The sequence below is a fragment of the Struthio camelus genome, chromosome Z (assembly GCF_040807025.1).
Source record: "Struthio camelus isolate bStrCam1 chromosome Z, bStrCam1.hap1, whole genome shotgun sequence".
Taxonomy (NCBI): Eukaryota; Metazoa; Chordata; class Aves; order Struthioniformes; family Struthionidae; genus Struthio; species Struthio camelus.
In genome coordinates, this window is record NC_090982.1 from 26,243,164 (window position 1) to 26,257,874 (window position 14,711).

Here is a 14,711-nt window from a genome sequence, read left to right on the forward strand (position 1 = left end):
CAGCCTTGGAGACAGCCTTGTTCTCTGCTTTCTCTCTCTCTCTCTGTCTCTCTCTCCCTCCCTCTCTCTCTCATTTTTTCTCTTTTAACTTATGGAAGTTCATTTTATTGCGTCTTTGGACTAGTTGATATGGAATGCAAAGGTCCCACCTGAAAAATTTTGTTTTCTTTCCTTAAGATTTCCCCCTTTCACTCCCTTCCTCCCCAATTTCTTTTTTCTTAGTGGCAGACAAAGTATCATCAAATTTGCTGTTCTAGCTTCCGCTGAAGTTGCACGGAGGAGATGGGAACAGGTAGAAAAAGTGCTCATAATAATTTTTGAAAAAAGGTGTTGACTGGACTTTACAATATTACTTCCTGCACAATTAGCTCTGATGAGCCTTCATGCTCTTATTTTAGTAACCACTTTGGGTAAACATTTTAAAAAAATTCTTTGTAAGTGTAACAGTAGTGAATCTCCATAAATTATATACAAGCCACTCTCCTGCCTCTGTATTCTACAGTTACATGTACAGATACCTATATTCTATTTAATTCTAAATAGGTATTTATATCATATACCTCCCTAAGCATCTTGGATCAAGTATATTTCTGAATATAAGCTCGGATGCATGCAGTACTAGCACAGCTAATTAAACCCACTCATTAAACAGAGGGGTGAAATTTGCTCCGTTCTGCAGACCTAACAGACTTAGGTCTCTCATCTGCTACGGCCTCACACCATCACCCTGTTCATGTACTCCGATTTTACTCTGCAAATGGACTCACTCTTCATCAAACAAGCATCAAATAGTAAGACATACAATTCAGAGACCATTATTTAAAAATGAATGTCAAAATGTCAGAATAAAAAAAAACCATTTCCTGTGAAGGGGGTAACCTTTGTTATGATTACGTGTTTTCCCTGGCCACCACAATTCTGCTAGGTTTATAAAAGAGATGCCAGTCATTTATACATTCTAAGTAGGTACAGTAGGAAATCCTGTTTTCAAAGACAGCTTTTTATTCCTTTCCACAGATAAACTTGCATTTTCTTTTCTCTTTAGAAATTTCCTCTGCACATCTGTAATTCAGCTGTATTCATGTACTTTACCGTAAGAACATATTCTTGTCTGCACCTATTTGCATTTATTTGTTTAGCTGCCTACTGTAGTATGGCAAGTCTCTCCCATACTGTCTGCTTTGCTACTTATGAATTCAGCAGTTACAAAACCAGATAGCCTGGGAGACATCAGCTTAGGAAAAATAGCTGTAATCAGTTTGGCTGCTGCTGAGCTCTAATAAGGGACAATCTTTCACATTTTCGTTCCATTTGTTTGCTTTGGGAGAGGGAAGATCTGAGCAATGACAATGTCAGTTCATCAAGCAGTGCTTTGTCTTATGCACAACAAAATCAGAAGGTCAAGCCAGAGGAGGAAGAAGAGCTGGAGCAGATATGGAAACATCTGGCTGTGTAGAACTGGTGAAGCCTCCACTCACTCCTGGTAGTACTTCACACCTCCAAGGCCATCTACACTCCTCTGGCAATGCTACCTTCATCATTATGAATACTGCCATTGTTCTACATTCATCTGCATCATCATGAGTCTTACGGATACCATTAGCTTAACAACTGCACCGCAGGTAGAGAATCTTTTCAGCCTACTAATGTTAAAATTTGCACACACACAATGCAGCTGAGATACCTGAGAGAAACACTGTTTTAACGTATTCCCTTTGTGTATAGTTGGGTTAATGTTACAAACTCAAGCTCAAAACATCTAACTACGGCCAAACCATCACCTGGCTGCTGACTTTGCACAGGAGAGGTGGCTGAGGAGTATAAATGGTGACAGAGGTGACACAACTGCAAAGCAACATTTAACAAATGCACTCACTACCTTGCCTGGAATAAAAATCCTGACTTGTTAACAGCAGGTGAAAACTCCATAGCTAACTTCACAGTGGCAGCGTCTGAATACAGCCTGACAACTAAGTCTGGAATTAAAGGCCTGCAATAAGCTAGAATTGCATGTTGCACATAGTCAATGTCTCTCTATTTCTCTCTCTCTCTCTCTTTTTCTCTCCTGATTTCTTGCTTGCTTGCTTCCCTCCCTCCCTTCCTTGTTCTCTCCTTTCTTCTATCATTCCTTCCTCCTCCTATGTAGGCCCTGTACATCTACATGATGATTATTAAAAATATTAACATAAATGAGTACATTTACAGCACCAAAGCTGTATGAGGCACAGGGTTACCGTTTCATCTGATTTCTGGCTGTGGGAGGAAGCAGCCCATGGGGCGTGCTGATAAATGGGCAAATACCCAGATCAGCTCCATTAACCATTTATGCTGCAACAGCAGAGTGGAGCCGCAATGCTGCTGCTATGTCTTTCCTGCAAAGTTGTCCTAGACAGCCCCCTCCTGCAGCTCTCCTAGGTAAAAGCCATGTGCTTATGATATGTATAAATGTCTAGTTATGAACGAGGAAGGCTGGCTAGTTTTTGATGGATGCATGAGCAGCTGGTTAGTGACCAGGGTACTGCCCACTTGGCAAGTTAAATCATAAAAAGGAATATCTTCTGCTGTTTTGCAAAGCTCTGGCTAAAAGGACCAGCCTTCCTATTAACCCTTCCTAACCTTTACTACACCCACAAGCATTGGTATCATTCACTCCATGTCCTATTTTCAACTGAAATTAAAAGGCACAACAGAGGATGAAATTAAAGAGAACTGAAATAACTTCAGAAAAAGAAACACGTATAAAAAACTGAGTCTATCTTTTCTCTCGAACATTACCCTACACAAAGTGTTGCAGGCTGTTAACCTGGAATTTCAGGGAGCTGTGATATGAATTGGAAACAGACCTTAGAAGAAGGATTAAGTTACAAAATAGGATGTTTATTCAGTTACTCTGCAGGAAATAAGAGCTACTAGAACTTAATTCCAACCGTTTTAAACTGCGATTTTGCATCAGAAATGCCTCTACAAAAACAGCCTCATGGAGCTCCCAGAAGTTATTGAAAGATCTTGTGTTCACCTAGAAAGTATAAGTATGTATAAAGTGATAGCCTGCCACTGCAGAACAGGATCCTTGGAGACAAGCTGTTTTCTTTTCCTTTCACACATCTCCATAATAAAATAACAGCCCTAGTGATACTTGCACAGTATCTCCACAGTATGTTTAAAATATGATTGCACTGACAGATACACAATTAGACTTTCTTCTGAGGGTTTCGAGAGTTGAAGGTGGTAGAATTTTAATCACAGTATTCTTGGGAATGACTGAAAAGTAATAATATCCATGTTCTATTAGCTATATTTTGTCCTGTCAAAGTAAATATAGGGGAATTTACAGAGGGAGGAGAATTATTGGAGTAATCACTTTATATCAGGAAACAGAGTAAAGCAAACGGAAGTCTACTATAGTGATCAGATCTGGGAATACTACATTCTTCCCTTATACCTTTTAGACTTTAGATCACCATTATCAGATTTGTAAAATCCTTCAGAACGCTCCTGAAACACTCAATCCAAACAATGCAGTGAGGTTTCTCTTCTCTGCTAAGGAAGGTCTGAACTTACCAGTTCCTTCTTCTTCATGCACTCCATGAGGATAATGAAGAGGTGCTGCGCCTGCGTTCGGGTATAGGTGAACGTCTTCTGGATGGTAACTAGCAACTGGTCCCTCAAAGACTCATTAATGAGTCTGAAATTCAGAAAAAAAAAAGAGAAAAAGGAAATTTCTGTTACTAAAATGGACAGCAAAAACAGTCATAAGGGAAAATGCTGCAAATTCAAGCAAGAAGTTAGCAAAGCACTGAAAGTTGTTCTGGCCAGGTTTGAAGGGCAGGAATTGCTGAAAGCATCAGAGACAAACTTGAAAACATTGTCCTAGAAAAATATGTTGACCATCATATGCGGGCTCCCATCTCCAAAGCTTTCATTTCTGTTCTCAGATGTTGCATGACAGGAGGTCATTCAAGCTATCAGCTTTGTAGGATTTCCTAATGAAAACAAGAACCACACTGTCAGCCTGGGATTTGAGGGACATTAGCACATGTAGTTGAACAGAACACCCATTTTTACCAGGGAATTAGCAGAATTTAACTCCTAGTTTGTTTTACGAAACTGGGTCAGTGTTTTTGATTTTCGCTTTAGTATTCCAATAACTTCATCTTACTACATTGATGTAAGGTAAGAAAAGCACAAAGATTATTGCACTGCTCCTGAAACCACCCAAAGAAACCATTTTGCTTTTGTTTATGCTGACCTTCCAGAATTTTGTTTATGCTGACCTTCCACATTCATGTGCCTCCTAAGTGGTAACGTTAGTATTTACAAAAAGTGGACTGAGAGCAGAGAGAAATAGTAATATTACATGGAATATCAGTAACTGAACCTCAGCCCTTGCTATCAGGGAGCCTAATCAAGACTGTTCTGAAGGAAACACTGCTACTCTTAATGTCTTACAAACTAGTTGGCTCAGTAATTTAGGATATATATCCTGTGAAATGTGAAAACTTCTGCACTATCGCAGTTTTCTCACTTAGAATATTGTAGCTGAGTTTTTGAAATTAGCGGAAAAAGAATGTTTTAAAGGACAAATCAATGTTAATCATTTGGGGATATGAAAATCAGTAAATGTTCATCGGTCATATTTTATAACGGCAGAAAAACAAAGCTTTATGATTAAAGACCTGCAGCAACTGGAAAGAATTATCAGAAGCAGTGCAGTATGTAAAAGTCAGTGTTTGCTTCTGGCAGTTGCTTTTGGATAATAAAGACCAAAACCCTGTTTATTTCATACCATTGGTAAATGTCACCTGTACCTCTGTGGAGCAAGGAAGTCTGAATGAAACTGCAGGTAATTCACTACAAAATTGAATTTAAGGTATGATTCAAACATCTTGTCATCATACCTAGAGCAAACATGTCATTAGAAGGAATAATGAGCAGGGATAAGAAAGAGGGATAGGAAAGAGCTGCATAGAAGAGTATATGGCATACGGGGTGCACATGCTCTCTACTGCAAATTTGACAGGGGATGTAAATATCTTTGTGTTGAGTAGGTCTTCCACCACACAAAGAAACCTGCAAGACTAATGCCAATTGGCTAGGATCAAAATGAATTAAAACAGGGCTTTACACCACACCATACATCACTGTTCTCTCTACTCTTTCTTAAGGGCTATTATTGAATGGAGAGTTTCCATATGGCCCCAGCTGTCCTAGGATCCTGGAGAGGCAACAGCACTGCATTTCCAGTTCACTCACTGTGTAAGCACTCATTGCCCCCGTATGACCCACTTTCCACACAAAAAGGGGACATATGACGAGGTCAGTGGAAACCACAAGCCCTCTTTCTGGGGGCAGCAGGCAGAGCTGGCAGTGGAGGACTTTCTGTATGTGGGGAAACAAGAAAAATAACCTCACCCGCTGTGTAGAAGGAAGGATGCTACAAGCACATGGAAGCATGAAACAAGGTGTCAGAGTTCTTTGAAACCTGAGTTGCATCTAAGGCACCTGTTGGCACAGGCGGAAATATGTCTTCACTTCTCATGGAGAGAACCAGTTTAGAAAGGCTGACACCCCGAAGAGCATCCTATAATTCCAGCCAGTTAAGGCCTCCCCAGTCTAACATGTTTTGTGCTGCAGATTGGTAAATCATATGTGATGCAAATTCCGAAGTTCTTTTATGGAGGTCTTTACAAAAATCAGTTGGAAATTTGCTTTAATTAAGAATGCTGTACTTAAAATGGTGTGGAAAGGAGCCATCATTGTAAATGTAAGTGGTACAGAACTAGCTGTTTTTCCAGCCTTCAGACTAAGAAAAGGAAAAGGGGACAATCACAAGGAGCGAATTTTCTAAAAGTATCAACTAGACAGTCCTAAATAAGAGGTTTAAATAAAGTTCTTACTTCCACTGGAAACAATGTGAAGTGTATGACAAAATGCGTACTTGCAAACATTTGAAATCAGAAGCTTTCACAAAGGTTTCCAAGGATCATGGGATAAAGCTCATCCTATTTTCTCGTCATGACGTATTTTCTTAAAAAAAAAAAGTTTAGAACCTAAATCTGAAGTTTCATTTAATACAATCAGCTTTGTCTGAAGCCAATAAGCACAGAAGCAAGAGAAATTTGCTTTGACAGGCATTGAGTGAAAGCACAATTAAGTCCTCAGGGTTTGCTCCCAAGGCGTCCTAAGTAGCCATCTCTTTTTTTCCTGAATTATAGCTATGGGAAACCATACTATATCATAAGTTTAAATAGCATATGAAGTAAGTTCCACAGAAAGTTATAGAGTTCTTCTAAAAAATCCACACAATAAGGTGGTTTCCTAATTACAGGGATACACATCTCAAAGTATCACTGCCCAGAAGCTTGTTATCACTATTTGACTTATGCAGTTTTCTAGCCTTACAAAGTACTTATTTTAATATCTCGGCTCTATAGCCAAGACTTATTTTCCTGTTCAATGTCCCTGTGAGACAGAAAACTACTAATTATAATCAGAACTAGAAAAAAATAGCAAGCCTTCTAATAAAGTATACATAGCCGAGTCAAGATTTGTGGAAACTGAAAACATTCATGTCAAGACTATATCATGTAGAAATCCATTAAAATTAGAAGCTCTCCAATCAAAGATACCAGATGTGCAACCCAGCTGGGACAAATACAGCCTGTGCCACGTTATTAAAATGTCTGTGTCTATGACGCATATACCAAACCTGATGCATGTAAAACAGGTAACTTCACAGACCACTGTGAAAAAAATAACTTCCAGGTGCAATAATTTATCCACTATGCAAAAACAACGGTATTCACTACACATAGAATTATAGCACACATTTTTAATATTACCAATTCCTAATTCTAGGCTGTTGGTAAAGGAAATGGACCCTACAGTCTTTTGATTTTAATTCTTACCTAAAACATTGGAGATTTTCCGTCTGTAACATCAAAAACAGTATATGCAGCGGACTCCACGACGTTTTATGCTTCCATATACAGAAAGCTCCATAGACGTCATATGCCTCAGTTTACCAGACTGATTTTCTATGATCATGTCTTCTTTCAAAGTCAGCATACTTCCCCCTCAGAAAACCGTACACTTCATATTTAAAAACAAATAGTATCAGATGAAGACAGTATTTTTATAATCTTTCTGCTAGGCTTTGATGCATAAAATATTTTGAAGTGTAGCAATAAAGTCCTGTTTCAGGCATTTCGGTGGCACAACTCCCTGAATTCCATTGAGTTCTTCACGGTAGCAATACTGCAGGTAACTTCCTCCTGCATAGAAACAATTTTCTACAAAAAAACAATTCATCCTGCTCATTTCTTCTCCCATATGACTAAAACCCGTTCTTTCATTCCCTACATACCTAACACAAACTTATTCTCTGTAAGTTTAGGTCCCATCTACTTTATTTCCAGAGAAGCTGGGTTGCTATCTTACACTTTGATGGGACTTAGGTACCTACTTTCAAAAATCTGACATCTAATCTAGAACCATACACACCAGTTTCCATTAATTTCAGAAAACATCTGCTCAGAAGTTTTAAGACTAATTTTTTCTTTTTTTTAAAATGTGTCAGTATTAGTTTTGAAAAGCATTAGATCATCAAACCTGATCTTTATGACCGACCTTACCATAGAAAAAAAGGAAGATGTCCTGTATCCATTAAGAGAGGCCACTTGAATCAACTGAAATCACAAACTAAATAAAGTGTCATTCTAGTTCTCTCCAAAATATGCTGGCAAATTTAACAACAAAGCAGAACTCCCTTCATTGCTTCAGCTGATCCAGTAGAGACAGATGACAGCATTTCAGCATCTTCCCTTCTCACAAAGAAATCTTTTTTGAAGTCATGCCTAATATCTGAGGAGATAATAGACACTCCACTCGTTGACATCACAGTCTTTCAGCCTCATCGCATACATTTGGTAGCGCAAACTGGAGAGGATTTGAAAGATCTGGTCCATAGCTAGTTCCCTAAATTATTTAGTCATTTTTCTCTACAGATCTGGAGTTGCACAACATGCTGGGAGATGTACAACGATTATGCTCCAATCAGATTTCTAAGCATAAGTTAGATTTCTTTAACAGGCTGATATTGAATGCTTTGAAATTCTCTCAAGGAAATAGTTCCATTCAGTGAACTGCATATAATTTATTTCTAATTTTTCATTTGTGAATTCCTATTTCTTTTTTTATTCTTATTCTTTTTATTCAGGATAAAGGAAGTTTATACATACAATATCTGTGTGATGTGAAAACTGTTCTCAGCCGTCTTCATGGGAAACTGAAGGTATTTTCTTTTTTAATTATGATTTGCACTATAGACAATTACAATTGTACCACATATAAGAAACACACAAGACCAGAGGCTCTGTTAGTATTTATTGTGGTTGTTACTGTAAATAAGACACAGTTGTGCAACTCAGTGGGACTGACTAAATTTTTCATGCCTTTGAAATCCATACAATTTACACAACATTGTTCTGCGAAGAGATAGAAAATCAACATAATTATTCCTTTGTTCCATTCAAACAGTCATGATTCCTAGGTGTTTTCACAAAAAAAGTGCTTACTGGAAGTTATTCATGGGTGGTTGTCATTCTACACCATTTTCGCCTGACTTCTGCTTATTGAATAGCTGTCCCTTTACCGAAAAAGAGTTGGCTATATTTCAGCAAAGAAACGACCTGTTTCTATGCAGGTTTTGCTTTGCAAAGTGCTCTGGTACAAGAGAAAGGGACGAGTACAAATGTATGCAATGTGAAAGCAACCTTACAAAAGAATTCAGATGCAATACTAAACATCACGGTGGACACAGAAGACAAGACATCCAACCAACTTTATGATCCCTTTTGCTCAAAGTGAAAGGCTCATTTTTCCCCTTTATTTTAAATATTTAAGTCATATGCTTTGGTTATGAAGCCTAAAAGCTATGCCATGGGAGATGTAGAGACAGATCAATACAAAGGCAATCTTTAATGATTCCCACAAGAGGATGTATAGCTCATTTAAAGCAGAGAGAATGTTTTATATGTTTCCTTATGAACATTAGGCAAGAAGTACATTTTTATTGCATCGAACTGAATTCCTTAAGGGTCTCATGCTTGCAGGGACAGAGCTGGTGGAATAGTTAAGACACTATAAACTCAGCTAGCAGACTGCATTCGAGTATTGCAAGTCATTTCCCATTCTGTAAGGAAATATTTGTTTAAGAAGTGACATAGCTTTAACCTAGTGTTTCATTTTTCTCTGTTTTAATTCAGCATTTAATTAAAAAAATTCTCTGAGGATTAAAAACTACGGCTGAATGATTCTATAAGTAGTTGTGCTTTACAGTCATTTTATTTTCAGCTTGTGCTTGTATGCAAGAAAGGGAAATGAGAAGATATCCTTGACTATACAGTAAAAAAGTAGTTTGGCTTTGTGTGGAGGAGACAGATACAAACTACTTAAATATTCACTTTCATAGTCTGGGCACTTAGCAGGGGGCTAAATTTGGGGGCTTATGATTGCTCCCATGTTCTCATCCCTCAGAGCACTTCTGCACATTTTCAGTTTTTAAGTAGATGAGCATGTAAGTGCATTAGGGCCTGTCGATCTTCATCTGTCAGTTAGTGACAATACTGATAAGCAGCCACCAAGTCCCTCCTTTTCATAACATGGGGAAGGTGGCATTTAAGCCTATTTCTCATTTAGGTGATCTCCTATCCATAATTGTTTCTCAAGTAGGAAGATGTAAAGGGTACTGGAAATGTGGCTTACTATGAGGACTGTTATTTGCTTGTAGCAAAATGGAGCCACCTTGCACATCCTTGAATGCTCTCTTCAAAATTTTTTGGACCAAGGCGGTATGTGTTCTCCAATACAACAGTTATGGTAAACTTAAAAAAAAAAAAAGCATTAATTGCATATTTGTTATTTGTAGTGCTCAAATCAAGCCCAGCATGAAACATTGCATATTGGGCTTGCATTCCCCCCACCAATCTGAACAGACTATTTTTGAAAGAGAAAAGGCACTTAGTCCTCAGAACTGACTGACCTTCAAAGATGTTTTTAAGTTACACTTCAGAGTTCCTTCTGATCTATTTCCTGCTCCATTACAGTGCTGCAGGCAACCCTTCTGCAAGTGACCGCCGGCACAAGCCTCCGCGCGGTGCTGGCCTGGGCCATCACTGCATGCTGGAGTAGGCTCCTTCTACTGCAGCCCAGGAAAGTTTTGCTTGCAGTTGCATTACATACTGGGAATCTGCTTTAGTGAGCAGGAATTTAGAATAGGAATTTCCTCCTGTTGTACTCAGCAACTGCTTATTGCAAAAGAAACCTGAAGTAAGGCCTTAAATTAAGGCAGAGTTTTCAGCTTTTTATCTCAGGTCTTTTCAAGGTCGCATAAGAGTTCACATTGCACAGAGGTACTGCACATTGCATATTATCACAACTGTTTTTTTCCCTGCTATGTAAAATCAGCTGGGAATGATAAACAATGAGGAGAGAAGGCAGGCACAGCATAACTCAGTGAAACCCAACACGAAAGGGCCTTTTGGGTGAATGATTGCCCAGTGCTCTTCTTTTCTCTCTCAGAGAGGAAGGATTGGTGCCACACTGACTGAAACTCAAGTAGAGAGCTATGCCTCGTCCTCTTTCACCTCCAGACATAGTTCTGTGCCCATGGAAACAAACTTTCAGAAAAACTGGAAAACTCACAGCAGTGCTTGGTACGCACATACACACATTCTTTTTGTATATGTAGAAAATGATGAGTCCATTTTTTGCCTGCAGTGAGTGAAAATTTAAGACACCGAAAAAACAGTATGGTAATATTGACATTCAAATGCAGAGCCTGTTGCTGCCATGACTGATGGGGTTTTTGAGTGATTTAGATCAGATGCCCAGCGCATAGCAATGAGAAGCTACGCTACAGCTTGGAGAAGACCCTGATTTCCAGCCAGCAGCCAGAACTAAAGTAGGTTTTTTTGACTTTATAGCCTGATTGCATAGAGAACTGGAAACTTAAATTTTGACTGCAATTTGGATGTGCTACACTGATTTATAGTCTAATAGACTCAGTTCTGTGCAACCTACTTCGATTCTGTCTGAAAGAAAAAACTAGTAGCTGAACCAAGTTAAGGTGCCAATTATTCTGTACTCTCCCCATGTTGCTAAACATTATTCAAAAGTAGGTTAACAAAATCAGAGGAGGAAAAGCACCTGACCTGTGTATGTATTTGGGTAAAGTATTTTTATGAATTAAAAATAATATTGATGTTTCAGTTTTGGTATTCTTAAAAACAACATTGCACTTCAGATCAGTGTTTTCAAAAGTGGGACAAACATATAGCTAGCTTTACATAGTTCATAGTATGTACATATTATTTAGTGCAGGCTGAATAGCCTGAAAAGTTTTAAGTCATATGATGATATTACAGGTACAGACTGGAAAGTGTTAGATGGAAAGAAGAACCTCAGACTAGAGAACAGTAGCGTTCAAGAAGCCAGACTTGAGCAGCTCAGATAAGAAAGCACTTGCTTGTTCTGCCTCTAGCAAAAAGCATTCCATCATTTGCTTTTCTTGTAGGTAGGACTTTATGATGATGAAGTAGAGTATATCCATTTTGTTCTTGCTCTGTTCTCTTTCATGATGACATCAGAACACAGAGAAGGTAGACAGAAACCGTGTAGGTACGAATGGAGCAAAGGAATAAAACACGTTTGAGTAAGGTTTTGTTAAAGCTATAAACAGTGAGGCCACTTAAAACAGAGGGACTACTTCTCAGGGGTTCAAAGAAAGCCTGAGATATTCAGAACTATCCCAGACACATCAATGGACTAAGTATGAACCTGAATATAAAACTCATTTAAATATTTGCTGCAAAATTCCTTATTCCCGCTAGGAGTTTTAAGTTGAGGAAGCTTCATGATCACATTCATTTTCAAAATATATGTTAGATTAGAGCCCACTGAATATGTATTTATGTTTTTTTACTTGCATAATTCTATTGTAGGTCTGAATACTTGTCTTTACATATGCTAATACATGCAAAAATCTGCCCCCTCCCAGTGAGCCCTGGATCTGTGTAGGTCAGTGCAGTCAGTTGGAGACAAGGAGCATGAATTAGCTCTTATTAATATGAATCTGAGGGGATTTTGGTTCCACCTTCATGCATTCTTTTTAAATAGCTGAATCCTCTCTTATTTGTACTGCTCTGATTGTGTATATGTTCATAGGCAGAGGAAAAGAACAAAGAATATCAAACATTTAGGCACTTAATTATAACATGAAGTTGGGCTCTTGCAAAGTATATGTACAGGTTGATTCAACAAAAGCACACTTGAGTTTTCTTTAATACAAGCTCAGTACTATCCTTGCTTCACCTTGAGTCTGCACAGAAAGGTGGGACAGAGCTAACACAGATCAGTGCACAAAGAGCCATGTGGGAATACGGACAGGCATGCAGAATCTTGCCCAAAGGACAAGGCAATTACAAACTACCTTATATGAATTTTTAGGGATCCTGGTGATTTAGGTGGGGCTGTCTGAAACCTGAAGATGGCAGGACACTGTATTATCAAATATATCAAATCTATGCCAGCTTTGAATGCAATGAAAATAATTTCCCATGCCCTTTGAGTGAAATACAGGATATTACACACCGTACTTGAGCATGTGTTACTTCTAATGTCAAATAACTATATTATACAGCTTCTAAAACTCTGATTGCTTTATTCTAAGGAAATTTCTTAGTTTTGCTTTAACTTCTTATTTTCTTGGACTGCACACCTTCAATATTTTACCCATATCAATGACAGAAACAGCCATGTGAGGAAGGGATTAGTTTTGTACTACATTGCTAATAGTTTCCTTGGCTCTGTGTTACCACCAGACTGAGCCTGCAGATCGAGAAGGAACACTCACTAGTAAATGACTCACCCTCCTTCCTCAGAATATTTGTGACCAAAGGCAAGGATGTCAGACGCCCGGCCACTGCCGTCACATATCACAACAGGAACGGGAGGAGTGTCTCGCAGGTACTCCAGGACGATGGAGATAACATTGGGACCTCCTTCTACAATGAGGGCCACCACTGGAACCCCTTGACCGATTCCTGGAGTAAAAGAAAGAAATAAAAAAAAAACAAACCAAAACCGAAAAGAAAAGGAACAAAAAACGCAAAGCCAGGAAACCAAATAAATCATAATGAAGACAGAAAAAAAAATCCCAAACTGAAATTATTACATTGAGACTGTATAGTATCACTTTAGAGAAAATGGCGTTCAGCAAATCACAGATTTTAAGGAGAGAAAACAATTATTTTCATCTGGTCTATTCTACCACATAAAACAGGATTTTCTAGAATTATCTTCTTCTTTAAATAGAATATCTATGGTTGAAATACACCATACATTTTTAAAAACATTGACTCTTGATTTAAAAGCATACAGAAGCTACTACAGTTCTTCCTAACTCGTTCTGAATCATGACATTGCAACCTGCTTCTGATCTAAACTTAAGGTTTCAGCTTCCCATCACTGGGTTTTCTAGAACCTTTGTTTTCTATTTTAAAATCTCCTCTGTCATGATATTTTTGTTCCTGTGTTAGATGCTTTTAAGGTTGCAGCTGGATAGCCCTGTAACCTCCTCCTTGATAAAACAAACACATTATGTTCCACGTCAATGTAATACTTGTTTTCCAGTTCCATAGTCAGTCTTATGTTTTCCTCTGAATTTTCTCCAAATTTTCTAGCATATTCCCTCAGTTGCAGATCCCAAGCTGGACACAATACTCCAGAAAGAGTGGAACCAGTGCTAAACATGGAGGAGACACCTTCATCTTCAATACTTGCACGGTAATTAGATGGGAACTTTCTGCAGCAGTTGCAACATAGACTTTGCCAGAAGAGTCTCACGGATTTAGAGAATGAAAATGTGAGAGAAGGCTGGCACTTAAATGACTGGAAAAACCTCTGTGGTTTTCATTTCTTGACCACTGAAGACTGGGTCATTCAAAAGGAGCCAGCTAATAAACTAATTGAACACTTTCTATTAACATTTCTTGTCTACGCACAGTCTTTTTTCTTCTTTTTGAAACCAGATTTTCCTATGAAAACTACATGCTTTCTGCACAGAATTTTGATATTTCATTGAAAGAAAAGAAATGAGTCCCCCAAAACTTAACACTTGAGTAAGAGAATGTTGTATGAGGCTGTATTTAGTCTAGTTGCCTCACATTTCCATTTACAGGGAGAGAGACAAAGGTAAACCTGAAATACCTATATTTTCAGTCTTGTTAGACCCTAGAGAGACATTCCTGAATCAAACCATTTTGCATATTAACCAAAGCTTATAAGGATTTGAATTACTGCCAAAAAATGATGTGAACTGTTTTTTGTCAAAAAAACCCCAACAGTTCTTATATACAGCAGCAAAAACATAAGTGCCTTCTGAGCCACATCAGAAGCAAAGATTGCATTTCTTCTAGACGCTCTTAGCACACTTCAATAAGGCCATAATCTACCTTAAAATTGTGGCTCTTTTGTTATCATAATTTAAATAAAGTGTGTGCAGTTTATTTATCTTATAAAACCTTAAGCAGAGTTATAAAACATAGGCTAATGAAAGAGAGAAAAAAGGGTGGAACATAACAAAGTAATTAACAGAATTATTTGCACATAGCTCACTAGTTACATTTTTTGTTCATACAAAGGACTTTCCT

The 14,711-nt window shown here is 38.2% G+C and overlaps 1 protein-coding gene across 5 annotated transcripts in view; it reads right to left on the reverse strand.

Moving 5' to 3' along the window:
• Positions 1-14,711, reverse strand: part of TRPM3 (transient receptor potential cation channel subfamily M member 3) — a 475,637-nt gene that overhangs the window by 89,712 nt on the left and 371,214 nt on the right. For all 5 annotated transcript variants that reach the window (XM_068927053.1, XM_068927051.1, XM_068927052.1 and 2 more), the window contains exons 7-8: positions 12,929-13,103; positions 3,562-3,685 (exon numbers count right to left, since the gene is read on the reverse strand). In XM_068927053.1, the coding sequence (XP_068783154.1) occupies positions 3,562-3,685; positions 12,929-13,103 (299 nt within the window). The remainder of the gene's footprint in view (positions 1-3,561; positions 3,686-12,928; positions 13,104-14,711) is intronic.